The following is a 27855-nucleotide window of genomic DNA, read 5'->3' as shown; positions in this document are numbered from 1 at the left end:
ATTCTTTATAGTAGTGTCTATTACATGCAGTTATATAAAAATGTGGTGTATACTGTCCCTTTAAGTCTGCATTTTTATATATATATATATATATATATATATATATATATATATATATATATATATATATATATATACATATATATATATGTATACATATATATATATATATATGTATACATATACACTTTCGAACCCTTTCTAATCAAATACCTTGAAACATTTAATATCATTTTTATTTATTTTGAATGTGTTTTTATGTGTTTTGAATAGAAATACTTTAAATTCCAATGTTCTTTGCATACTAAAAAAGGTTATTTTTATTTATTCCTATATATACAGAATATGCATATAAAAATATATATCTCTATATATCTATATCTGTATATATTCATATAGATATATAGGTTTAGATATATATTTTACACACACACACACATATATATATATATATATATATATATATATATATATATACACACAGGTGAAACACGAAAAATTAGAATCGTGCAAAAGTTCATTTGTTTCACTAATGCAACTTAAAAGGTGAAACTAATATATGAGAAAGACTTATTAGCAAAGCAAAATAGTTCAAGCCGTGATTTGTCATAATGGTGATGATTATGGCTTACAGTTCATGAAAACCACAAATCCACAATCTCGGAAAATTAGAATACTGTGAAAAGGTGCTATATTCTAGGCTCAAAGTGTCCCACTCTGATCAGCTAATTAAGCCATAACACCTGCAAAGGGTTCATAAGCCTTTAAATGGTCTCTCAGTCTGGTTCAGTAGGAATCACAATCATGGGAAAGACTGCTGACCTGACAGTTGTGCAGAAAACCATCATTGACACCCTCCATAAGGAGAGAAATCCTCAAAAGGTAATTGCAAAATAAGTTGTATGTTCCCAAAGTGCTGTATCAAAGCACATTAATAGAAAGTTATGTGGAAGGGAAAAGTGTGGAAGAAAAAGGTGCACAAGCAGCAGGGATGACCACAGCCTGGAGAGGATTGTCAGGAAAAGGCCATTCAAAAGTGTTGGGGACTTTCACAAGGAGTGGACCGAGGCTGGAGTTAGTGCATCAAGAGCCACCACATGACCTTTTATGTTGTCAATCTCCGGCCCTTAACCATCAACACACTCCAATACCAATACTTCAAACTAACCCCTCATAAATAACAGACAACAGACTTAGCTTTGGTGCAAAATGGCCGCAGCCCCTTTATTAATAAATAACTTTGTAAAACTTTAATAACTTAATAAATAACAGTGCAAAGTGCAATTGTAAACATATTACACCTTAAACCACAGCGGTGCTAGTCCCTCCTACTTTTTCATTTAACTATGGCCATAACTCCTTTTACTGGACCCAACTCTGCAAATGGTTGGGCCCGTCAGCGATCCTCCATATCTAAGTTTCTAAGGAACCCCTTGCCCTTAGAAACCCCCATCTTGAATTCCCCCAATGGGAATGCAAACTACCACCACACCAACCATTGGCCATAATTTCTCTGTAATTTAAGGGCTAGCACCCCCGCCTTCCGACTGCGACAGAAACCTGAAATGACAAAATATAAAACACGTATCCTAACAAAATAGGGACGGGTGGGAGGGAGATGCTGCACTTCCTCTCTGACAAAAAATTGTGCTGATTTTCCCGCTCAGCCCGCACCTTTAAAGCCTCTCATCAAGCTCCTCCTGCCTCTCCACCTACCCATACCACACCAGAGGAGGGGGGGGCTTTTTCCTCCCCGGTCAAAGCTCCCTCCATCCAGCCCTGCAGCCTCCAGGAGCCACTCACAGACGGATCCTAGACATGGGCTTCAAATGTTGTATTCCTCTTGTCAAGCCACTCCTGAACAACAAACAACGTCAGAAGCGTCTTACCTGGGCTAAAGAAAAACAGACCTGGTCTGTTGCTCAGTAGTCCAAAGTCCTCTTTTCTGATGAGAGCAAATTTTCCATCTCATTTGGAAACCAAGGACCCAGAATATGGAGGAAGAATGGAGAGGCACACACTGCAAGATGCTTGAAGTCCAGTGTGAAGTTTCCACAGTCTGTGTTGATTTGGGGAGCCATGTCACCTGAGGGGGTTGGTGTTATGGGTGTTATGTTTAGCTTATATGCAACTCTATGATTTATTTCTATTGCACTTGTTTCCTGTTTGGCATTTCCTGTTCCTGTTAGTTCTATGCTAAGATCATGGCTTTTGTACACTAATGCTTGTACTGTCATTATTTACACCACATGAAACATGGTGTCAGAAGTATCTGAATCTGCGCTGTTTCTATACATCTGATGCTAAGAACTTGCCAGTCTTGCAGTGAGAGACTTTAGAGCTGATTGTGCCTTCTGTAGCAATCACAGTCCTGTCCTGAAAGCTGAGCACTGAAAGCAAGAAAACCAGCACCATGGCAGCTGCTAACATTGAATATTGGGGAACGAATCCGTATGAAACCCCTGCCTGGCGATCGAACAAGTCGTTGGAGAATGGGTACCTGTCTGCAAAAAGTTGCACCACGCTCCTATCTTGTGGACATTGAAGGAACCCTCTATCGCTGCAATCGTGTGGATCTGCGATTGGCTGAGCAGCCTGATTCTCAATATCCAGAGGACAGACCAGACTCATCTGATATTATAAGGGCACACTCACCCATTGGCAGTAAGGAATGTACAGAGGTGATGCCACAGACTAATATTAATGACAGTCCTGAGCAAGCAGGTATACCTCATGGCAGTCAAGCACAGAGCATGCCAGCAAGTATTGAGAAGAAAAATATGAAGAAAGAGAAGCGCAGCACGCTCTAAGTGTAATCTGTTTGGTAGTTATCAATTATCAAAACCCCCTTCCCTGGGTATTACTCACAGGATCGTTCTGTATGATGTGCGCATCAGGTTGTATACAACCATGGAGTTTGTTCCTCAGATAACCTCCCTCAGTGACGTCTGGAAAGCCTGTCCAACCGGAGAGATTGTTTCACTTTCCCACGGCAGTCCACAATCAAGCATGGAAGGGATACCACTCCAGTGTTTAAAGTATAACACGTTTATTGTGAAATAAAATATAAAAACTTACAAATCTATGTCTCTCAGCTCACCCAATAGGTGCCCACAACATCTGAGCCCTGGTAGCCTCCCTGAGACAATAACTTTAAAAACAGAACTTCTTGATATTTTATTTCACAATAAACGTGTTATACTTTAAACACTGGAGTGGTATCCCTTCTATGTTTGATTGTGGACTGCTGTGGGAAAGTGAAACAATCTCTCCGGTTGGACAGGCTTTCCAGACGTCACTGAGGGAGGTTATCTGAGGAACAAACTCCATGGTTGTATACAACCTGATGCGCACATCATACAGAACGATCCTGTGAGTAATACCCAGGGAAGGGGGTTTTGATAATTGATAACTACCAAACAGATTACACTTAGAGCGTGCTGCGCTTCTCTTTCTTCATATTTTTCAGCATTTTTTTGTAAACGAGTCTTTGATGGGACTGTGCTGAGAAGCTGCAACATAAGACACGCCGAATAAAAGGGCTATAGAGGACCATCACGATTACCTGTTTTCCAACATTACACCTTTGATTAAAGGGACATTTTTCTGAACATTCATGAATATTTATAAACTGCTAAGTTTAGAAGCAGTGTGTGGAAAATAGTATTGTTTAATGTATTTGTTACTATAATTTGTTGGTTCTTAATTTGTAGTTTTTATTGGGTGGTAGCGCATTATTTGCTTTCTATTTTTAAGTATTGAGAAGAGCCCATTAACCTCAGAGAGGGCTAAGAAACTCTTTGTACAAGGAGGGCCAGTCTTCACCCGTAGTGGCAGACATTCACAACCACCCAAGAGACTTAACCTGTAGAATGTGTTATTACAAGGACTCATCCAAATTTCACAATGTTGATTTATTAACACTAAAAGAGGGAGATGTTATGGGTGTTATGTTTAGCTTATATGCAACTCTATGATTTATTTCTATTGCACTTGTTTCCTGTTTGGCATTTCCTGTTCCTGTTAGTTCTCTGCTAAGATCATGGCTTCTGTACACTAATGCTTGTACTGTCATTATTTACACCACATGAAACAGTTGGTCCACTGTGCTTCATTAAGTCCAGGGTCAACGCAGCCGTCTACCAGGAGATTTTGAAGCACTTCATGCTTCCTTCTGCAGACGAGCTCTATGGGGATGGTGACTTCATTTTCCAGCAGGACTTGGCACCTGCCCACACTGCCAAAAGCACCAAAACCTGGTTCAATGACCGTGGGATTACTGTGCTTGATTGGCCAGCAAACTCGCCTGACCTGAACCCATAGAGAATCTATATTATCTATCTATCTATTTATCTATCTGTCTGTCTATCATCTATTTATTTGTCTGTCTATCTGTCTATCATCTATTATCTATCTGTCTGTTTGTCTGTCTATCATCTATTATCTATCTGCCTATCATCTATCTATCTATCTATCTATCTATCTATCTATCTATATATATATCAATGAATCAATCAATATATCTCTCTCTATCATATATTTATCTGTCTGTCTGCTTGTCTTTCTATCTGTCTGTCTATCTATCTATCAACGAATCAATCTATCTATCATATCCATGTCTATCATTTACCTATCATTTATCTATCTGTATATTCATTTATTTATTAATCTTTCTCTCTATTATCTATCTATCTATCTATCTATCTATCTATCTATCTATCTATCTGTCTGTCTATCATCTATTATCTATCTGTCTATCATCTATCTATATGTCTTTTTGTCTGTCTATCTGTCTATTATCTAGTATCTATCTGCCTATCTATCTATCTATCTATCTCTATCATATATATATATATATATATATATATATATATATCTGTCTGTCTGCTTGTCTTTCTATCTATCTATCTATCTATCTATCTATATATCTATATATCAATCAATCTATCTATATATCAATCAATCTATTCTCAAAATCCTTATACTGAGCATGTACATTATTACTAGTGAGTTAACTTTGTGGGACCCATATAAAACTTACACCAGGGCCCTCTGTTTAGTAGGTCTGCTACTGTTCCCTACTTTGGGTGTCTCAGAACAAACCACAGGTCATGTCTGGTGCTCACACATAAGGAACAAACTCTAATTGGGGTGTAATAAAGTGGGCAAGCACACACTGCCCTGGGAGACAATGTAAAATAAAGAGCTGTGAGTGGAGGATTATGCACAGCAGAGAGTATGGGGAGAACAATATTATAATATTATATAACCCCACTTGTTTAGGAGTTATTCTCTTTATCCGAGCAGATGTAGCGTGTTGTAGGTCTCTAGTACTGACTTGTATTTCTGTCACAGGATCCTGTAATGATTCAGAGAGCAACGATGAATCTCTCCCTGACCTAGAAGAGCCAGATCTGACAGAGGCACGCACGTCCTCACACCAGGTATAGTGTAAAGTGATATTATATGATCAGACCTGACAGCGGCGCGCACGTCCACACACCAGGTATAGTGTAAAGTGATATTATATGATCAGATCTGACAGAGGCGCGCACGTCCTCACACCAGGTATAGTGTAAAGTGATATTATATTATCAGATCTGACAGAGGCGCGCACGCCCTCACACCAGGTATAGTGTAAAGTGATATTATATGATCAGATCTGACAGAGGCACGCACGTCCACACACCAGGTATAGTGTAAAGCGATATTATATGATCAGATCTGACAGAGGCGCGCACGCCCTCACACCAGGTATAGTGTAAAGTGATATTATATGATCAGATCTGACAGAGGCACGCACGTCCACACACCAGGTATAGTGTAAAGTGATATTATATGATCAGATCTGACAGAGGCACGCACGCACGCCCTCACACCAGGTATAGTGTAAAGTGATATTATATGATCAGATCTGACAGAGGCACGCACGTCCTCACACCAGGTATAGTGTAAAGTGATATTATATGATCAGATCTGACAGAGACGCGCACGTCCTAACACCAGGTATAGTGAAAAGTGATATTATATGATCAGATCTGACAGAGGTGCGCACGTCCTCACACCAGGTATAGTGTAAAGTGATATTATATGATCAGATCTGACAGGCACGCACGTCACACCAGGTATAGTGTAAAGTGATATTATATTATCAGATCTGACAGAGGCGCGCACGCCCTCACACCAGGTATAGTGTAAAGTGATATTATATGATCAGATCTGACAGAGGCGCGCACGTCCTCACACCAGGTATAGTGTAAAGTGATATTATATGATCAGATCTGACAGAGGCGCGCACGTCCTCACACCAGGTATAGTGTAAAGTGATATTATATGATCAGATCTGACAGAGGCACGCACGCCCTCACACCAGGTATAGTGTAAAGTGATATTATATGATCAGATCTGACAGAGGCACGCACGTCCTCACGCCAGGTATAGTGTAAAGCGATATTATATGATCAGATCTGACAGAGGCACGCACGCACGTCCTCACACCAGGTATAGTGTAAAGTGATATTATATGATCAGATCTGACAGAGACGCGCACGTCCTAACACCAGGTATAGTGAAAAGTGATATTATATGATCAGATCTGACAGAGGCGCGCACGTCCTCACACCAGGTATAGTGTAAAGTTATATTATATGATCAGATCTGACAGAGACGCGCACGTCCTAACACCAGGTATAGTGTAAAGTGATATTATATGATCAGATCTGACAGGCACGCACGTCACACCAGGTATAGTGTAAAATGATATTATATGATCAGATCTGACAGGCACGCACGTCACACCAGGTATAGTGTAATGTGATATTATATGATCAGATCTGACAGAGACACGCACGTCCTCACACCAGGTATAGTGTAAAGTGATATTATATGATCATATCTGACAGAGGCACGCACGCCCTCACACCAGGTATAGTGTAAAGTGATATTATATGATCAGATCTGACAGAGGCACGCACGTCCACACACCAGGTATAGTGTAAAGTGATATTATATGATCAGATCTGACAGAGGCACTCACGCCCTCACACCAGGTATAGTGTAAAGCGATATTATATGATCAGATCTGACAGAGGCGCGCACGTCCTCATGCCAGGTATAGTGTAAATCGATATTATATGATCAGATCTGACAGAGGCGCGCATGTCCTCACGCCAGGTATAGTGTAAAGCGATATTATATGATCAGATCTGACAGAGGTGCGCACGCCCTCACACCAGGTATAGTGTAAAGTGATATTATATGATCAGATCTGACAGAGGTGCGCACGTCCTCACGCCAGGTATAGTGTAAAGCGATATTATATGATCAGATCTGACAGAGGTGCGCACATCCTCACGCCAGGTATAGTGTAAAGCGATATTATATGATCAGATCTGACAGAGGCACGCACGTCCTCACGCCAGGTATAGTGTAAAGCGATATTATATGATCAGATCTGACAGAGGTGCGCACGTCCTCACGCCAGGTATAGTGTAAAGCGATATTATATGATCAGATCTGACAGAGGCGCGCACGTCCTCACACCAGGTATAGTGTAAAGGGATATTATATGATCAGATCTGACAGAGGCACGCACGTCCTCACACCAGGTATAGTGTAAAGCGATATTATATGATCAGATCTGACAGAGGTGCGCACGTCCTCACGCCAGGTATAGTGTAAAGCAATATTATATGATCAGATCTGACAGAGGTGCGCACGCCCTCATACCAGGTATAGTGTAAAGTGATATTATATGATCAGATCTGACAGAGGTGCGCATGTCCTCACGCCAGGTATAGTGTAAAGCGATATTATATGATCAGATCTGACAGAGGCGCGCACGTCCTCACACCAGGTATAGTGTAAAGGGATATTATATGATCAGATCTGACAGAGGCACGCACGTCACACCAGGTATAGTGTAAAGCGATATTATATAATTAGATCTGACAGAGGCACGCACGTCCTCACACCAGGTATAGTGTAAAGTGATATTATATGATCAGATCTGACAGAGGTGCGCACGTCCTCACGCCAGGTATAGTGTAAAGCGATATTATATGATCAGATCTGACAGAGGCGCGCACGTCCTCACACCAGGTATAGTGTAAAGTGATATTATATGATCAGATCTGACAGAGGCGCGTACGTCCTCACGCCAGGTATAGTGTAAAGCGATATTATATGATCAGATCTGACAGAGGTGCGCACGCCCTCACACCAGGTATAGTGTAAAGTGATATTATATGATCAGATCTGACAGAGGTGCGCACGTCCTCACGCCAGGTATAGTGTAAAGCGATATTATATGTTCAGACCAGGTATAGTGTAAAGGGATATTATATGATCAGATCTGACAGAGGCACGCACGTCCTCACACCAGGTATAGTGTAAAGCGATATTATATGATCAGATCTGACAGAGGCACGCAAGTCACACCAGGTATAGTGTAAAGTAATATTATATGATCAGATCTGACAGAGGCACGCACGTCCTCACACCAGGTATAGTGTAAAGCGATATTATATGATCAGATCTGACAGAGGCACGCACGTCCTCACACCAGGTATAGTGTAAAGTGATATTATATGATCAGATCTGACAGAGGCGCGCACGTCCTCACACCAGGTATAGTGTAAAGTGATATTATATGATCAGATCTGACAACAGGTATAGTTTAAAGTGATATTATATGATCATATCTGACAGAGGCGCGCACGTCAATTATGAGTGTAAAATGTAACTTTTATTTTTTTAGTATTAAAAAGGACAGCACGAAAAAGAGTGCAGTATAGGCTGCCCGGCGAACATACATTAAAAACACTACAATGTCAGTTGTGTTGGCATAACATAGAGAAATATAGTGTATATTGGAGTGAAATGTGGATGGATAACTGTTTCTTAAAGTGAAGGTCAACTTTGATGAATGAAAGCCCAGTTTTGAAAAATACTATTAAAAACAGGGGCACCTGAGGAGGGGAAATGTGGGTGCCCTAGCGGGGATTTCCGCTAATCACAGGCCACCTGTGATTAAACAATATCCATTATACGAAGAAGTTTTTATAGGGTGGGACAAGTTAATTAAAAAGGAATCTTACATATCTACTTTCAATTCTCCGGTTACCCCCTGTGGCAAACCTAGCCACTTCTGGACTATAACATAAGAAAGGTTGTCTATAGGCTGTATATTGTGCTATGTAGATGTGACAGACCCTTCTGTCAGCACTGAAAGAGTTAACTGTGTTCAGCTATTGTGCACTGTCATTAATGTTATTGATACACAGTCCATTGTTTAATCAACCTCAGAGAGTAGACCCTAGATGATAAGGAAAGACAAGTGTGTGTCTGTGTTTAAATTGTTATCAGCTTGAGCAAGGTATTCTATTGTATCATGTAAAAGGGCGTGTTCCCTCCATTCAATGTACAACATTCTTTCAACCCCCCTTCTGGGGGGGGTCAGACCTGCATAAATACTGGGCATATGAGCCTTAATAAAAGTCATTCTGTTTAAAACCTGAAAACTGGCTGGGTTGTGAATTGCGGATTCCCTATGCAGGACATTGTTCCCTGGTGTTAACCCTTGGTATCCGGTTGGTACCGTTACAATTGGTGGCAAGCGACGGAATGAACCTTATCGCCCAGAAGAGCAACTACACAAGCCAGTAACCTCAGGAAGAGGGGGATTACTACAATACTGACTAAGATGGAAAGAGTACCAGGGACCGAAGTGAATGGAGATGGATTATTCTAAGCTAAAGAGACAAACGTAAAAGGAACTGCTAGAAGCCAGGGGAAAGATAGGCAGCAGCAAACCCAAGGCTATATTAATTGCTGAGCTGATGGAGGGAGACAGAGCTCGCAGCGCTACGCCTCCAGCAGCCATGGAGGAGACCCTATACCAGAGGGAAATGAGGACCAGGCTGGAATTTTTACCCCAACCTGTACCACGGGATATGCTATCCGTGGTAATGGCAGATGTGCAGGAGTACGTGATGGCACACAGTCCGCGGAATGCATCCTCCCGAGCAGAATCCATTTTGGACGCACTCAGCAACCCAGTAAGACCCAAAATCCCATACCATGCATTTAAAATGTTTTGTGAGGAGAAGGATGAGATTGATGGGTATTTACAGGATTTTGAGAGACTGTGCGAGTTACATGATTTGGAGCAGTCCGTATGGGTGCCGGTGCTAGCAGGCAAGCTAGCCGGTAGGGCAGCGGAAGCGTATCGCGCTGTACCCAGGGAGGACAGCAAGGATTACGCTAAAGTGAAGAGAGCGATCTTGGAAAGATATGCCATTACCTCAGAGGCATACCGGCGCAAGTTTAGAGGCCTGCGCAAGCCAGAAAGAGATTCCCATGCAGAGTGGGCCCACAAGCTGGATCAAGCATCTCAGGGGTGGATACAGGCCAGCCAAGCTACCACCATGGAAGAATTGCGACAACTGATGCTGTTGGAGCAATTCTTTAACGGCTTGTCCCCAGAAGCCCAAGAATGGGTGAGAGATCGAAAACCCCTCACCTTAACCGAAGCAGCCAGATTAGCAGACCAGCATTTTGATGCCAGGAGGCACCATGGACTACAGCCTAACAACGGACGGGCTAATATACAATGCCACACCTGCAAGCAGTGGGGACATATGGCACGTGAGTGCACCCAAAATCGGAGCAGACAAGCTTGGAACCAGGTCAGACAGAACCTGGCCCCAAGGGCGGCTGCTCACCATTACCAAACGGAGCCAGCCGCTCATGAGGTGTTGAGCACCCAAGCCGAGGAACCCCTGGGAATTCTGCATGAGGTGATGTCGGTCCAGGGACTTCGGGATTCGGGAGCTACTTTAACCCTGATAGCTCCCCATTTGGTGCCGGATACAGCACCCACTGGCGGATCCGTGGCAGTACGAGGGGCAGGGGGAGCAGTATACCGATTGCCCACTGCTAGAGTGGAGTACAGACCCCCAGTCACCCCAGCAGCTGCCAGTTACCAACCCCCGGCGCACCGCTATACCACACGGCCTCCGGCCACGAACTACCCTCAGAGAGCCCGGTTCAATTCGCGGGGCTACTCACAACCTATTCGGTGCTTTGGATGTAAGCAACTAGGGCACAAAAGACCAGAGTGTCCCCTAAACGCAGCGAATCAAGCACAGTCCTGGAGAAGACCCGCTGGCGGAATCCCACATAATCCTCAGCCTGTGGCCCGCTACGTAGAGGCGCCAGAATGCTGGGGCAGCCTACATGAAGCAGACCCCGTGCAAGCTGCCCACCGGAATAACCGGCAACGGGTTAAAGTGAATGGGAAGGAGGTCAGTTGTCTACGGGATACTGGTGCTACCATGACCTTGCTTCAAGAGAACTTGGTGCCTGAGAAACAGCACACTGGAGACACTGTGGCTGTGAGGGTAGCAGGGGGCACTGTGTTCCGCATACCTGTTGCCAGGGTACATTTGGATTGGGGAGTGGGCGCTAGACTTGTGAATGTGGGGGTCAAGAAGGACTTACCTGCTGATGTTCTCCTTGGAAATGACTTGGCCCCCCTTGTTTCTGCCTATGCTCCCATGGATCCCGCTGATGTTAACCCTGTGACTACCCAAGCCCAGTCCCTCCGGGAAGAGACGCTTCCATGTTTGGGGTGGGGGCAGTACTGAGCCAAGTTGGAGCAGATGGCGGAGAACACCCCGTAGCCTACTTGAGCCGAAAGTTGTTACCCCGGACATCCCCAAGCCGATCCGTTGGGATCAGACTGTGTATGCCGGCTTGGTTCTGGGGGAGCATTGTGGCAAACCTAGCCACTTCTGGACTATAACATAAGAAAGGTTGTCTATAGGCTGTATATTGTGCTATGTAGATGTGACAGACCCTTCTGTCAGCACTGAAAGAGTTAACTGTGTTCAGCTATTGTGCACTGTCATTAATGTTATTGATACACAGTCCATTGTTTAATCAACCTCAGAGAGTAGACCCTAGATGATAAGGAAAGACAAGTGTGTGTCTGTGTTTAAATTGTTATCAGCTTGAGCAAGGTATTCTATTGTATCATGTAAAAGGGCGTGTTCCCTCCATTCAATGTACAACATTCTTTCAACCCCCCTTCTGGGGGGGGTCAGACCTGCATAAATACTGGGCATATGAGCCTTAATAAAAGTCATTCTGTTTAAAACCTGAAAACTGGCTGGGTTGTGAATTGCGGATTCCCTATGCAGGACATTGTTCCCTGGTGTTAACCCTTGGTATCCGGTTGGTACCGTTACACCCCCATAAGGGAGAACCCAGATTTGGGTTTTGATTCAGGGCCATATACTCCAGACAAAGTCTACCGTCTTTTGGACTCTGCGATGTTCAATATTTTACAACAAGACAAACTGAAAACTCATACGGAGTTAGCTGACTGGGATAATGACATTTTCTCATCATGGTTTAGAATGGCATGCATTATTTTAATTCCCACAAAGAGAGGTCTGATTTGACGAGGCGCAGATCGGCCTTAGAAGCCCTCTGCACAATGTCTCAAAACCCAACTCACCTGATTTCACAACTGTATAAACTCCTAGTGGTAGGAGAGGAACACTCCCTCCCAACCTACACACAGGCCTGGCAGGACTATTTTGGACAGGATATAGATCACAAGAACTGGCTTAAAATCTTTGAAAGGGCGAAAAAAGCATCGGTCTCAGCTAGAGTACAAGAAATGCACTACAAATTACTAAGCAGGTGGTATTTGACTCCCCAGAGATTGAAACAAATTTATCCGCACACAAGTGGGGAATGCTGGAGAGTATGTGGAGAGGAGGGTACTCTTCTGCATATTTGGTGGTCGTGCCCAGATATACGGTCTTATTGGGATGAGATACTAAGTGAAATGAGTAGGATCCTTGGGGTTATTATCCCTCCCAATCCAAGTAATTTAATTTATCACCAACTGCCCAAGATTATTGGGGAAGATAGGTATCTGCTTTTCCTACTAATGCTGAATGGGGCAAAGAGTTTGATACCACTGTATTGGAAAAAAACAAGCCACCCCAAGATTGTTGGAGTGGAAGGCCAAGATAGGTGAACTATTGAGACTTGAGAGATATCATTATCTGAAAATTGGTAAATTAGGTACACATGAAATGATGCTGTTGACTTGGGAGGGGCGGGGACTATGAGGCTCTCGCAAAGCTTAGTGCTACTATGGGCGGCGCATCTGTTTTCCTCCCTTTTTTCCCCTTTTTTTTCCCCCTCTCCCTCCAAGCCCCACTCCCCCACTCCCTTACATTACTTTCACTTCTATCTCTCTTAATCCTTTTCTTTAGATTCACAGAAATTCTTGCATCAGGCACTCAAGTACTCTCAGCTGTATGATGTTTGTAAGATGTAGATCTATTTAACTTTGTTTTAGTATATGCCTGATGTTTTCTTTCAAAGTTTAATATGATATTAATAAGATATAACGTTAATATTATTGGTAACGGATGCAATTGACGCTAGTTCCTTGTTATTGGCTACTAGTTGGATGATCACTTCTCAATTTAATTGGATTCTTCCTACTGTTTACTAAGAACTCATGCTAAAAATTATGAGACGTTTGTGATAACATGTATACAGGTAGCCCTCAGTTTACGCCGGGGTTATGTTCCAGAAGGAATGGTTGTAAATCGAAACCGTTGTAAATTGAAACCCAGTTTATAATGTCAATGGGAAGTAAGGGAGTTAGGTTCCAGGCCCCTCTCAAAATTGGCATAAGTAACACCTAATACATTATTTTTAAAGCTTTGAAATTAAGACTTTAAATGCTAAACAGCATTATAAACCTAATAAAATAATCACACAACACAGACTTTACTTGCATTTTTCTGCAAACAGTTATTTCTATGCATTCCAATCTGGACTGATTTATAGACAGGAAGATCTTGTTCCTTTGCAAGTTGCTCGATAGCTCAGGTCTGGTTAAACTGATATATTTCAGCTTGCTTGGCTTGCATATCTTTGCTGCAACACAAGCGAACAGCTCCACCTACTGACTATTTTAATCAATGCACTGCTTCTCAATGCTTTTCAATAGCAGTCACATGACTGAAAAAAAGGTTGTTATTCTGAAACGGTGCAAATTGAACCGTTGTAAACCGAGGGCCACCTGTAATTGTAAGATATTATTTCACTGCAAATACTCTGATATACATGTAATGTTTGTATCTTCTTTTACCAATAAAGCTTGTTTGAAAATAAAAAAAAAAACAAAAACAAAAAAAAACAAAACAGGGGCACTTTCATTCATCAAAGTTTACAAAGCAGCCGTTTTGTTTAAAAACTTACCGCTCTCCTCTTCACAGAGCAGTTTCCCCCGCACGCAAAACCTCTCTTCATACGTCAGCTATGAAGAATCTGGCTTCCTCCAATCACGGCATGGCCTCAGGCAATGTTTGCCCCGGGTGGGGAAAGCTGCTATTGGAGGAAGCCGGATTCATCATTGCTGACATATGAGGAGAGGATCGGCGGGCGGGGGAAGCTGCTCTGGCTGTGACGAGGAGAGAGGTAAGTTTTTAAACAAAACGGCAGCTTTATAAATTTTTAAAAACCGGACTTTCATTCATCAAAGTTGACCTTCACTTTAAGAATACTGAGTTGCTAACTGTATCACATATATTCTAGAAGATATATTAATAGTAACATTCATGTCAGCGTCAACCGATAGTATCTTGTATTTTAAATATTGGCATGAAATTTAAAAAGGTTACAACAACCCAACCGCAAACTTACAGTTTACAAGATAGCTAATATTCAAGGTGAATAGTCAATAAATATATAATCACTCAGCCTGATATGTATGCACAGTGCGAATGTACATACACTGTGGTTTTGCCGGCATTTATCAGATTAAATATACACCTGGATTAGTGAGATAATAAGGGGCGATTGTTCCTCAGAGGAAGCGAAAGTGAAACGCGACCGCATTAGGGGACATTTGCTTTTTTTTAACTTGCTCTCTACCAGTTGATATTGTTGTTAGTTTAATGAACAGATTTCGTATAGTGTAATAACCACATTCCTGGCAGACAGCCAGGGTTGGCGAATAGCGTTCATAATTTTCAGTCAGTGTGAAGATTGGCTGCTAGGTTGTACTTTTAATCCTTCAATGGATGGTATTTAATCTTGACACAACTCAAGATAATCTTGTAATATACTTGACAATATTCACCTAACAACCGCCCGTTATTATCTCACTAATCCAGGTGTATAATTTAATACACTATATTTCTCTGTTATGCCAACACAACTGGTATTGTAGTGTTTTTAATGTATGTGTTCGGGCAGCCTATACTGCACTCTTTTTCGCGCTGTCCTTTTTAATATAAAAAAATAAAAGTTACATTTTACACTCATAATTGGTAACATTTGTTATGCTGTTTCTTTGGACTTATAGTTTGTGCTCAGAGGCATTTCTTTTTTCTAACCCTGCTCTAGGGGTGTTTTGTATATTAAATGTAACACTGTAGTGATCAAGTGCCTTTTCTATTTGCTTTAACTACAAGTTTTATGTATTACAAACTTATATGGTCTGCTACGTACATAGCACACTATAAAATCTTCAGTACTGGGTCTTCCAATGTGTTGAGATGCACCAGGTGATAGAGAGTGTCCTACAGAGATATAGATAAACCCTTTGCTTAGCCTGTAAGGGCCACAGCCCTGAAGAAGAGCCAGAGCTGATGTGAGCTCAGTACAACCTTTATGTAAGGATGAGGCTGTGGCTTCCCTTGGGATGGTTCCCTTAGTGATCTGCAAGCTGAGCTCACACTCAGCATCATTATACAGCACACAGGTGGCTGGAATATCACTGCTGGTGCTACTATATATAGACAGATAAATAGATTGAGTAATTGTAATATCCCTGATTGTAATAACATAGAACAATTATTATTAACCCATTGCTTGCCATGGGTGCTCCAACACATGTTGCAGCCATTCTTGGCAGTGAAGCATGGATTGGAGCACTGTCTTAGAGTAACTGCTGTTAAACTGACAAAATAAACTGTATAATCTGTAATATTTAAATGTATTCCTGAATATAAATCAGTTGTAGTTAGGGTTGACAGGTGTCCAGTATTCCCACCAGCTGTCCAGTAAAATCTGAATAAAAAGACAATTTTTACATTAGGTCCATGCCCAGACACTTTACACATATGGCACCAGAAAGACATAGCATTGTTAATGTTCTGCAGTGTCAGTTTTTCTACTAATTCTTTCTTTGCAAAGGTTTGAGGCTCTGTGTGTTCTCTGTGTAATACTAAAAGCCACAATGATCTAAAGTTCTCTGGTCTGGCCAGATGATCTAAGACGTCTTGTCAGTGCTACAAGATGTTACACAGTAAATCATGCTATACATGATAATAAAGATTAGCTTTAGGGGAATATGTAGATTACTTTTTAGGATTATATTAGTTGTTAAAATATTAAAGATATAAATGTAAAGGTTTAGTTTCTATAAAGTAATAGGTGCTGCCATGTTTGAACTCAAGTTTTCTATTTAGTTCTCTCTTCTTCTGAGGACAATTGGGGATAGATATAGGACAGGCAATGAAAGAGAGATTGCAAATTTGTGTACAATGCATTTTTAATAAGCCTAACTAAACATTATATAAGGGCTTTTCTTTTTCTTTTTATCCCAGCAGTTTTGGGGTTTACTTTACATTTTAGGATGCGTCTGATTTTCATGTTGATTTTGTACAAATTCCTACATTGTCAGGGTTATGTAAGAATGAAACTGGGGCAGGTTTAACCCCACCATTTCTCTGCCTGCCCTGCAGCTCCTCACAGGAATGTGCACATCACGGAGGTTCCTCACGCATCAGTTCCTAGTGATATGTTGTGTCAACCCGCCGGTGTTACATAAGCAGCAAGCAAGGAAACAACTGAACCGGCTGAAACAGCACAAACAAGAGGCTCAGCTCTCTGGCTGTCGTAGAATAAATACAGACAAGCTCATAAACAGAACAATAAAACAGCCATTTAAGCATTACACATGATCAAATATTCTTAATGTTAAAGGGATCTGAAACCAAATGTTTTTCTTTCATGATTCAGATAGAAAGTTCTTTAAAACTGCACTAATTTACTTCTATTACCAATTTTTCTTTGTTCTTTTGGTATCTTTTTTTTAAAAGCAGTAAGCTTAGGAGCCGGACCATTTCTGGAGCTCTATATGACAGCAGTTTTGCAAGAATGTAATCCATTTGTAAGAACACTAGATGGCAGCAGTTTTGCAAGAATGTAATCCATTTGTAAGAACACTAGATGGCAGCAGTTTTGCAAGAATGTAATCCATTTGTAAGAACACTAGATGGCAGCAGTTTTGCAAGAATGTAATCCATTTGTAAGAACACTAGATGACAGCAGTTTTGCAAGAATGTAATCCATTTGTAAGAACACTAGATGGCAGCAGTTTTGCAAGAATGTAATCCATTTGTAAGAACACTAGATGGCAGCACTATTTCCTGTCATGTAGTGCTCCTGATGACTACCTAGGTATCTCTTCAGCACAGAATATCATGGGAACAAAGCACATTTTATAATAAAAGTAAGTCATATTTAAAAAACAAATTGTATGCTCTGTCTGAATCTCAAAAGAAATGTTTGGATTTCATATCCCTTTAATGTCACAGTCTCAGAAGCACAAAATGTAAAGTCACGGTACAGATGGTGGGGTGCTACAGAATACGGTACAGATGGTGGGGTGCTACAGTATACGGTACAGAGGATGGGGTGCTACAGTATACGGTACAGAAGGTGGGGTGCTACAGAATACGGTACAGATGGTGGGGTGCTACAGAATACGGTACAGATTGTGGGGGTGCTACAGTATACGGTACAGAGGATGGGGTGCTACAGTATACGGTACAGAGGATGGGGTGCTACAGAATACGGTACAGAGGATGGGGTGCTACAGAATACGGTACAGAAGGTGGGGTGCTACAGAATACGGTACAGAAGGTGGGGTGCTACAGAATACGGTACAGATGGTGGGGTGCTACAGAATACGGTACAGATGGTGGGGTGCTACAGTATACGGTACAGAGGATGGGGTGCTACAGTATACGGTACAGAGGATGGGGTGCTACAGTATACGGTACAGAAGGTGGGGTGCTACAGAATACGGTACAGAAGGTGGGGTGCTACAGTATACAGTACAGAGGATGGGGTGCTACAGAATACGGTACAGATGGTGGGGTGCTACAGTATACAGTACAGAAGGTGGGGTGCTACAGTATACGGTACAGAGGATGGGGTGCTACAGTATACGGTACAGAAGGTGGGGTGCTACAGTATACGGTACAGAAGGTGGGGTGCTACAGAATACGGTACAGAAGGTGGGGTGCTACAGTATACGGTACAGATGGTGGGGTGCTACAGAATACGGTACAGATGGTGGGGTGCTACAGAATACGGTACAGAAGGTGGGGTGCTACAGTATACGGTACAGAGGATGGGGTGCTACAGTATACGGTACAGAAGGTGGGGTGCTACAGTATACAGTACAGAAGGTGGGGTGCTACAGTATACTGTACAGAAGGTGGGGTGCTACAGTATACGGTACAGAAGGTGGGTGCTATAGTATACGGTACAGAAGGTGGGGTGCTACAGTATACAGTACAGAAGGTGGGGTGCTACAGTATACAGTACAGAAGGTGGGGTGCTACAGTATACGGTACAGAGGATGGGGTGCTACAGAATACGGTACAGATGGTGGGGTGCTACAGTATACGGTACAGATGGTGGGGTGCTACAGAATACGGTACAGAAGGTGGGGTGCTACAGTATACGGTGCAGATGATGGGGCGCAGCACTGTACGGTGCAGAGGGTGGGTGCTACAGAATACGGTACAGAAGGTGGGGTGCTACAGTATACGGTGCAGATGATGGGGCGCAGCACTGTACGGTGCAGAGGGTGGGTGCTACAGAATACGGTACAGAAGGTGGGGTGCTACAGTATACGGTGCAGATGATGGGGTGCAGCACTGTACGGTGCAGAGGGTGGGTGCTACAGTATACGGTACAGAAGGTGGGGTGCTACAGTAAACGGTACAGATGATGGGATGCAGCACTGTACGTTACAGAAGGTGAGGTGCTACAATATACGGTACAGAAGGTGGGGTGCTACAGTAAATGGTACAGATGATGGGGTGCAGCAGTGTACGGTGCAGAGGGTGGGTGCTACAGTATACGGTACAGAAGGTGGGGTGCTACAGTAAACGGTGCAGATGATGGGGTGCAACACTGTACGGTGCAGAAGGTGGTGTGCTACAGTATAAGGTACAGATGATGGGGTGCAGCAGTGTACGGTACAGAAGGTGGTGTGCTACAGTATAAGGTACAGATGATGGGGTGCAGCAGTGTACGGTACAGAAGGTGGTGTGCTACAGTATAAGGTAGAGATGATGGGGTGCAGCGCTGTACGGTACAGAAGGTGGGGTGCTATAATATACGGTGCAGATGATGGGGTGCAGCACTGTACGGTACAGAAGGTGGTGTGCTACAGTATAAGGTACAGATGATGGGGTGCAGCAGTGTACGGTACAGAAGGTGGTGTGCTACAGTATAAGGTAGAGATGATGGGGTGCAGCGCTGTACGGTACAGAAGGTGGGGTGCTATAATATACGGTGCAGATGATGGGGTGCAGCACTGTACGGTGCAGAAGGTGGTGTGCTACAGTATAAGGTACAGATGATGGGGTGCAGCAGTGTAGGTCAGACAGTGGGTGCAGCAGTGTAGGTCAGACAGTGGGTGCAGCAGTGTAGGTCAGACGGTGGGTGCAACAGTGTAGGTCAGACAGTGGGTGCAGCAGTGTAGGTCAGACGGTGGGTGCAGCAGTGTAGGTCAGACGGTGGGTGCAGCAGTGTAGGTCAGGCAGTAGGTGCAGCAGTGTAGGTCAGACGGTGGGTGCAGCAGTGTATGTCAGACGGTGGGTGCTGCAGTGTAGGTCACATGGTGGGTGCAGCAGTGTAGGTCAGACAGTGGGTGCAGCAGTGTAGGTCAGACGGTGGGTGCAGCAGTGTAGATCAGATGGTAGGGTGCAGCAGTGTAGGTCAGGCGGTAGGTGCAGCAGTGTAGGTCAGACAGTGGGTGCAGCAGTGTAGGTCAGATGGTAGGGTGCAGCAGTGTAGGTCAGAAGGTGGGGTGCTACAGTATATAGTACAGATGATGGGGTGCAACACTGTACGGTACAGAAGGTGGTGTGCTACAGTATAAGGTACAGATGATGGGGTGCAGCACTGTACGGTACAGAAGGTGGGGTGCTACAGTATACAGTACAGATGATGGGGTGCAGCACTGTACGGTGCAGAAGGTGGGGTGCTACAGTATAAGGTACAGATGATGGGGTGCAGCAGTGTAGGTCAGACGGTGGGGTGCAGCAGTGTAGGTCAGACGGTGGGGTGCAGCAGTGTAGGTCAGACGGTGGGTGCAGCAGTGTAGGTCAGACGGTGGGTGCAGCAGTGTAGGTCAGAAGGTGGGGTGCAGCAGTGTAGATCAGACGGTGGGTGCAGCAGTGTAGGTCAGACGGTGGGTGCAGCAGTGTAGGTCAGACGGTGGGTGCTTCAGTGTAGGTCAGACGGTGGGTGCTGCAGTGTAGGTCAGACGGTGGGTGCAGCAGTGTAGGTCAGACGGTGGGGTGCAGCAGTGTAGATCAGACGGTGGGGTGCAGCAGTGTAGGTCAGACGGTGGGGTGCAGCAGTGTAGATCAGATGGTAGGGTTCAGCAGTGTAGGTCAGAAGGTGGGGTGCTACAGTATACAGTACAGATGATGGGGTGCAGCATTGTACGGTACAGAAGGTGGTGTGCTACAGTATAAGGTACAGATGATGGGGTGCAGCACTGTACAGTACAGAAGGTGGGGTGCTACAGTATAAGGTACAGATAATAGGGTGCAGCACTGTACGGTACAGAAGGTCGGGTGCTACAGTATAAGGTACAGATGATGGGGTGCAGCACTGTATGGTACAGAAGGTCGGGTGCTACAGTATAAGGTACAGATGATGGGGTGCAGCACTGTACGGTACAGAAGGTCGGGTGCTACAGTATAAGGTACAGATGATGGGGTGCAGCACTGTATGGTACAGAAGGTGGGGTGCTACAGTATAAAGGTACAGATGATGGGTGCAGCAGTGTAGGTCAGAAAGTGGGGTGCAGCAGTGTAGGTCAGACGGTAGGTGCAGAAGTGTAGGTCAGATGGTGGGTGCAGCAGTGTAGGTCAGACGGTGGGTGCAGCAGTGTAGGTCAGACGGTGGGTGCAGCAGTGTAGGTCAGACGGTGGGTGCAGCAGTGTAGGTCAGATGGTGGGTGCTTCAGTGTAGGTCAGACGGTGGGAGCAGCAGTGTAGGTCAGACGGTGGGTGCAGCAGTGTATGTCAGACGGTGGGTGCTGCAGTGTAGGTCACATGGTGGGTACAGCAGTGTAGGTCAGACGGTGGATGCAGTAGTGTAGGTCAGACAGTGGGTGCAGCAGTGTAGGTCAGATGGTGAGGTGCTTCAGTTTAGGGGGTAAGATGGTGGGGTACTGCAGTTTTGGGGGTCAGATGGGGGGTGCACCAGTGTAGGTCAGATGGTGGGTACAGCAGTGTAGGTCAGATGGTTGGTACAGCAGTGTAGGTCAGATGGTTGGTACAGCAGTGTAGGTCAGATGGTGGGTGCAACAGTTTAGGGGGTCCAACAGTTTAGGGGGTCAGATGGGGGGTGCAGCAGTGTAGGTCAGATGGTGGGTGCTGTAATGTAGGGTTTACAATTATTCAATAAAACAATTATCCTGTACATTATATATCACAAACTGTACTATATGACATACAAATAAATGGCACTGCATTAACAGATGTTTATCATTTGCTCTCTTTAAGAACCAGTTGGCTCATTGTGTAGGCTCTGGAGAGGAATCTATCAGCAAAGCCAAGCAAAGTCGCAGTGAAAAGAAGGCCAGGAAGGTGCGTAACTGGACAGGGGACCCTACCACACACACCATAATAAAATTATTCCACATACATGAGATTCTGTATATAACAACTGTACATAACCTCATATTAATAGCTATAATACAGGTGTAACAGACATTCTGAGTATGCCACCTGCATGAGATTCTGTATATAACAACTGTACATAACCTCATATTAATAGCTATAATACAGGTGAAACAGACATTCTGAGTATGCCATCTGCATGAGATTCTGTATATAACAACTGTACATAACCTCATATTAATAGCTATAATACAGGTGTAACAGACATTCTGAGTATGCCACCTGCATGAGATTCTGTATATAACAACTGTACATAACCTCATATTAATAGCTATAATACAGGTGTAACAGACATTCTGAGTATGCCATCTGCATGAGATTCTGTATATAACAACTGTACATAACCTCATATTAATAGCTATAATACAGGTGTAAAAGACATTCTGAGTATGCCACCTGCATGAGATTCTGTATATAACAACTGTACATAACCTCATATTAATAGCTATAATACAGGTGTAACAGACATTCTGAGTATGCCACCTGCATGAGATTCTGTATATAGCAACTGTACATAACCTCATATTAATAGCTATAATACAGGTGTAAAAGACATTCTGAGTATGCCACCTGCATGATATTCTGTATATAACAACTGTACATAACCTCATATTAATAGCTATAATACAGGTGTAACAGACATTCTGAGTATGCCACCTGCATGAGATTCTGTATATAACAACTGTACATAACCTCATATTAATAGCTATAATTCAGGTGTAACAGACATTCTGAGTATGCCACCTGCATGAGATTATGTATATAACAGCTGTACATAACCTCATATTAATAGTTATAATACAGGTGTAACAGACATTCTGAGTATGCCACCTGCATGAGATTCTGTATATAGCAACTGTACATAACCTCATATTAATAGCTATAATACAGGTGTAACAGACATTCTGAGTATGCCACCTGCATGAGATTCTGTATATAACAACTGTACATAACCTCATATTAATAGCTATAATACAGGTGTAACAGACATTCTGAGTATGCCATCTGCATTAGATTATGTATATAACAACTGTACATAACCTCATATTAATAGCTATAATACAGGTGTAACAGACATTCTGAGTATGCCACCTGCATGAGATTCTGTATATAACAGCTGTACATAACCTCATATTAATAGCTATAATACAGGTGTAACAGACATTCTGAGTATGCCACCTGCATGAGATTCTGTATATAGCAACTGTACATAACCTCATATTAATAGTTATAATACAGGTGTAACAGACATTCTGAGTATGCCACCTGCATGAGATTCTGTATATAGCAACTGTACATAACCTCATATTAATAGTTATAATACAGGTGTAACAGACATTCTGAGTATGCCACCTGCATGATATTCTGTATATAACAACTGTACATAACCTCATATTAATAGCTATAATACAGGTGTAACAGACATTCTGAGTATGCCACCTGCATGAGATTCTGTATATAACAACTGTACATAACCTCATATTAATAGCTATAATACAGGTGTAACAGACATTCTGAGTATGCCACCTGCATTAGATACTGTATATAACAACTGTACATAACCTCATATTAATAGCTATAATACAGGTGTAACAGACATTCTGAGTATGCCACCTGCATGAGATTCTGTATATAACAACTGTACATAACCTCATATTAATAGTTATAATACAGGTGTAACAGACATTCTGAGTATGCCACCTGCATGAGATTCTGTATATAACAACTGTACATAACCTCATATTAATAGCTATAATACAGGTGTAACAGACATTCTGAGTATGCCACCTGCATGAGATTCTGTATATAACAACTGTACATAACTTCATATTAATAGTTATAATACAGGTGTAACAGACATTCTGAGTATGCCACCTGCATGAGATTCTGTATATAACAACTGTACATAACCTCATATTAATAGCTATAATACAGGTGTAACAGACATTCTGAGTATGCCACCTGCATTAGATTCTGTATATAACAGCTGTACATAACCTCATATTAATAGCTATAATACAGGTGTAACAGACATTCTGAGTATGCCACCTGCATGAGATTCTGTATATAGCAACTGTACATAACCTCATATTAATAGTTATAATACAGGTGTAACAGACATTCTGAGTATGCCACCTGCATGAGATTCTGTATATAGCAACTGTACATAACCTCATATTAATAGTTATAATACAGGTGTAACAGACATTCTGAGTATGCCACCTGCATGATATTCTGTATATAACAACTGTACATAACCTCATATTAATAGCTATAATACAGGTGTAAAAGACATTCTGAGTATGCCACCTGCATGATATTCTGTATATAACAACTGTACATAACCTCATATTAATAGCTATAATACAGGTGTAACAGACATTCTGAGTATGCCACCTGCATGAGATTCTGTATATAACAACTGTACATAACCTCATATTAATAGCTATAATACAGGTGTAACAGACATTCTGAGTATGCCACCTGCATTAGATACTGTATATAACAACTGTACATAACCTTATATTAATAGCTATAATACAGGTGTAACAGACATTCTGAGTATGCCACCTGCATTAGATTCTGTATATAACAGCTGTACATAACCTCATATTAATAGCTATAATACAGGTGTAACAGACATTCTGAGTATGCCACCTGCATGAGATTCTGTATATAACAACTGTACATAACCTCATATTAATAGCTATAATACAGGTGTAACAGACATTCTGAGTATGCCACCTGCATGAGATTCTGTATATAACAACTGTACATAACCTCATATTAATAGTTATAATACAGGTGTAACAGACATTCTGAGTATGCCACCTGCATGAGATTCTGTATATAACAACTGTACATAACCTCATATTAATAGCTATAATACAGGTGTAACAGACATTCTGAGTATGCCACCTGCATGAGATTCTGTATATAACAACTATACATAACCTCATATTAATAGCTATAATACAGGTGTAACAGACATTCTGAGTATGCCACCTGCATGAGATTCTGTATATAACAACTGTACATAACCTCATATTAATAGCTGTAATACAGGTGTAACAGACATTCTGAGTATGCCATCTGCATGAGATTCTGTATATAACAACTGTACATAACCTCATATTAATAGCTATAATACAGGTGTAACAGACATTCTGAGTATGCCACCTGCATGAGATTCTGTATATAACAACTGTACATAACCTCATATTAATAACTATAATACAGGTGTAACAGACATTCTGAGTATGCCACCTGCATGAGATTCTGTATATAGCAACTGTACATAACCTCATATTAATAGCTATAATACAGGTGTAACAGACATTCTGAGTATGCCACCTGCATGATATTCTGTATATAACAACTGTACATAACCTCATATTAATAGCTGTAATACAGGTGTAACAGACATTCTGAGTATGCCATCTGCATGAGATTCTGTATATAACAACTGTACATAACCTCATATTAATAGCTATAATACAGGTGTAACAGACATTCTGAGTATGCCACCTGCATGAGATTCTGTATATAACAACTGTACATAAGCTCATATTAATAGCTATAATACAGGTGTAACAGACATTCTGAGTATGCCATCTGCATGAGATTCTGTATATAACAACTGTACATAACCTCATATTAATAGCTATAATACAGGTGTAACAGACATTCTGAGTATGCCATCTGCATTAGATTCTGTATATAACAACTGTACATAACCTCATATTAATAGCTATAATACAGGTGTAACAGACATTCTGAGTATGCCATCTGCATGAGATTCTGTATATAACAACTGTACATAACCTCATATTAATAGCTATAATACAGGTGTAACAGACATTCTGAGTATGCCATCTGCATTAGATTATGTATATAACAACTGTACATAACCTCATATTAATAGCTATGTTACAGGTGTAACAGACATTCTGAGTATGCCACCTGCATGGGATTCTGTATATAGCAACTGTACATAACCTCATATTAATAGCTATAATACAGGTGTAACAGACATTCTGAGTATGCCACCTGCATGAGATTCTGTATATAACAACTGTACATAAGCTCATATTAATAGCTATAATACAGGTGTAACAGACATTCTGAGTATGCCACCTGCATGAGATTCTGTATATAACAACTGTACATAACCTCATATTAATAGCTATAATACAGGTGTAACAGACATTCTGAGTATGCCACCTGCATGAGATTCTGTATATAACAACTGTACATAACCTCATATTAATAGCTATAATACAGGTGTAACAGACATTCTGAGTATGCCACCTGCATGAGATTCTGTATATAACAACTGTACATAACCTCATATTAATAGCTATAATACAGGTGTAACAGACATGCATGAAACCAGTAAGAATCTTATGAAGTATGAAATGACGTCTGAGATAAGAATTCATTACCTGCATGTAAGGGGCGCATGCGCTACACACAATGCACTATAATAATATTTTCCTTTGTTGCCTGTGCCAGGCTATGTCCAAGCTGGGTCTTCGGCAGATCCACGGAGTAACCAGAATCACCATCCGTAAGTCCAAGAACATCCTGTTTGTGATCACAAAGCCTGATGTCTTCAAGAGTCCGGCATCTGACATCTACATTGTGTTTGGAGAGGCCAAGGTAAGCAACTGATGCAACTTCTATGAGTTTGCAATATGTTTAAAGGGACAATAAAATCAAAACTAAACTTTCATGAATCAGATAGAACACGCACTTTTAAACAACTTTTCAATTTACTTCTATCATCAAATTTGCTTCATTCTAGGGTTTCCTTTCTTGAAAACTAAAAGGAGTTTAGGAGTGTGCATGTGTCCCTTTAATGTCCCTTTAAACTGCTGAGTACAGCTACAATAGGACAGTTACTACTCACTATGATATTGTTATTCCTCCTGTACCTGCCGCTGTCTTCAATCGTTCTTATTTTACCCCTTAAAAGTATCATTTAGTGAAGTTCTTTATTATGTGAGCTAGACTGGTACAGCTGTCAAAAAGCAGATCTGAGAAAGTGCACTGCTCCTATCACATGATGCAGAAATACGTGTGCTACAAAATGGCGACGCCCAGTATAAAATGCAGAGCTTTACCAATTAGATTCTGTAATGAGTTAAAGGGATATGACACCCAAAAATGTATTTCATGATTTAGATAGAACATGTAATTTTAAACAACTTTCTAATTTACTTCCATTACCAATTTTCCTTCATTTTCTTGGTATCTTTTGTTGACATGCAGGGGTGTACGCTTAGTATACAACCTATTTATGGAGCACTATATGACAGCAGCTTTGAAAAAATGTTATACATTTGCAAGAGCACTAGATGACAGCACTATATCGCACCATGTAGTGCGCCAGATGGCTAAAAAAAATAAATTACTGCTGCACACTGTGTTCTCAGAAAAAATTAAAGTATCTTTATTCCATGAACATTAAAAAATACACAAAGACAGTGGGAAAATCCTTACGCGTTTTGTGCCTCCCAACACTTAATCATTTGATATATTGTTTACATGTTAGGGACCAGAAAAGGAAAAAAGGACTCCGGCCAGCCTCTAGACATAAAAAATATACATACTTTATTTAAACAGAAATGAGCATAAAAATATTTAAAAACAAAGCAACTCAGCTAATGCTGTCTTACGCGTTTCGGCTGTATATGGCCTTACTCATAGACACTTGTTAGGGACCAGGAATCTTACAATATATTAAAAACAAATCAAATTAAAAATAATATTAGTTAAAATAAATGTTATCCCAAAACAAAAGTCTCAA

The 27855-nt window shown here is 41.8% G+C and overlaps 1 protein-coding gene across 1 annotated transcript in view; it reads left to right on the top strand.

The window, feature by feature from the left end:
- The window catches only part of LOC128659257 (uncharacterized), a 70098-nt gene that overhangs the window by 36207 nt on the left and 6036 nt on the right, over positions 1 to 27855 (top strand). The window contains exons 4-6 of the mRNA XM_053712932.1: positions 5356 to 5444; positions 21867 to 21950; positions 26559 to 26705. Of these exons, the coding sequence (XP_053568907.1) occupies positions 5356 to 5444; positions 21867 to 21950; positions 26559 to 26705 (320 nt within the window). The remainder of the gene's footprint in view (positions 1 to 5355; positions 5445 to 21866; positions 21951 to 26558; positions 26706 to 27855) is intronic.

Source organism: Bombina bombina, chromosome 5 (genome assembly GCF_027579735.1).
Source record: "Bombina bombina isolate aBomBom1 chromosome 5, aBomBom1.pri, whole genome shotgun sequence".
Taxonomy (NCBI): Eukaryota; Metazoa; Chordata; class Amphibia; order Anura; family Bombinatoridae; genus Bombina; species Bombina bombina.
The sequence above is the reverse complement of the archived record's forward strand: the minus strand, read 5'-3'. Positions and strand labels throughout refer to the sequence as shown.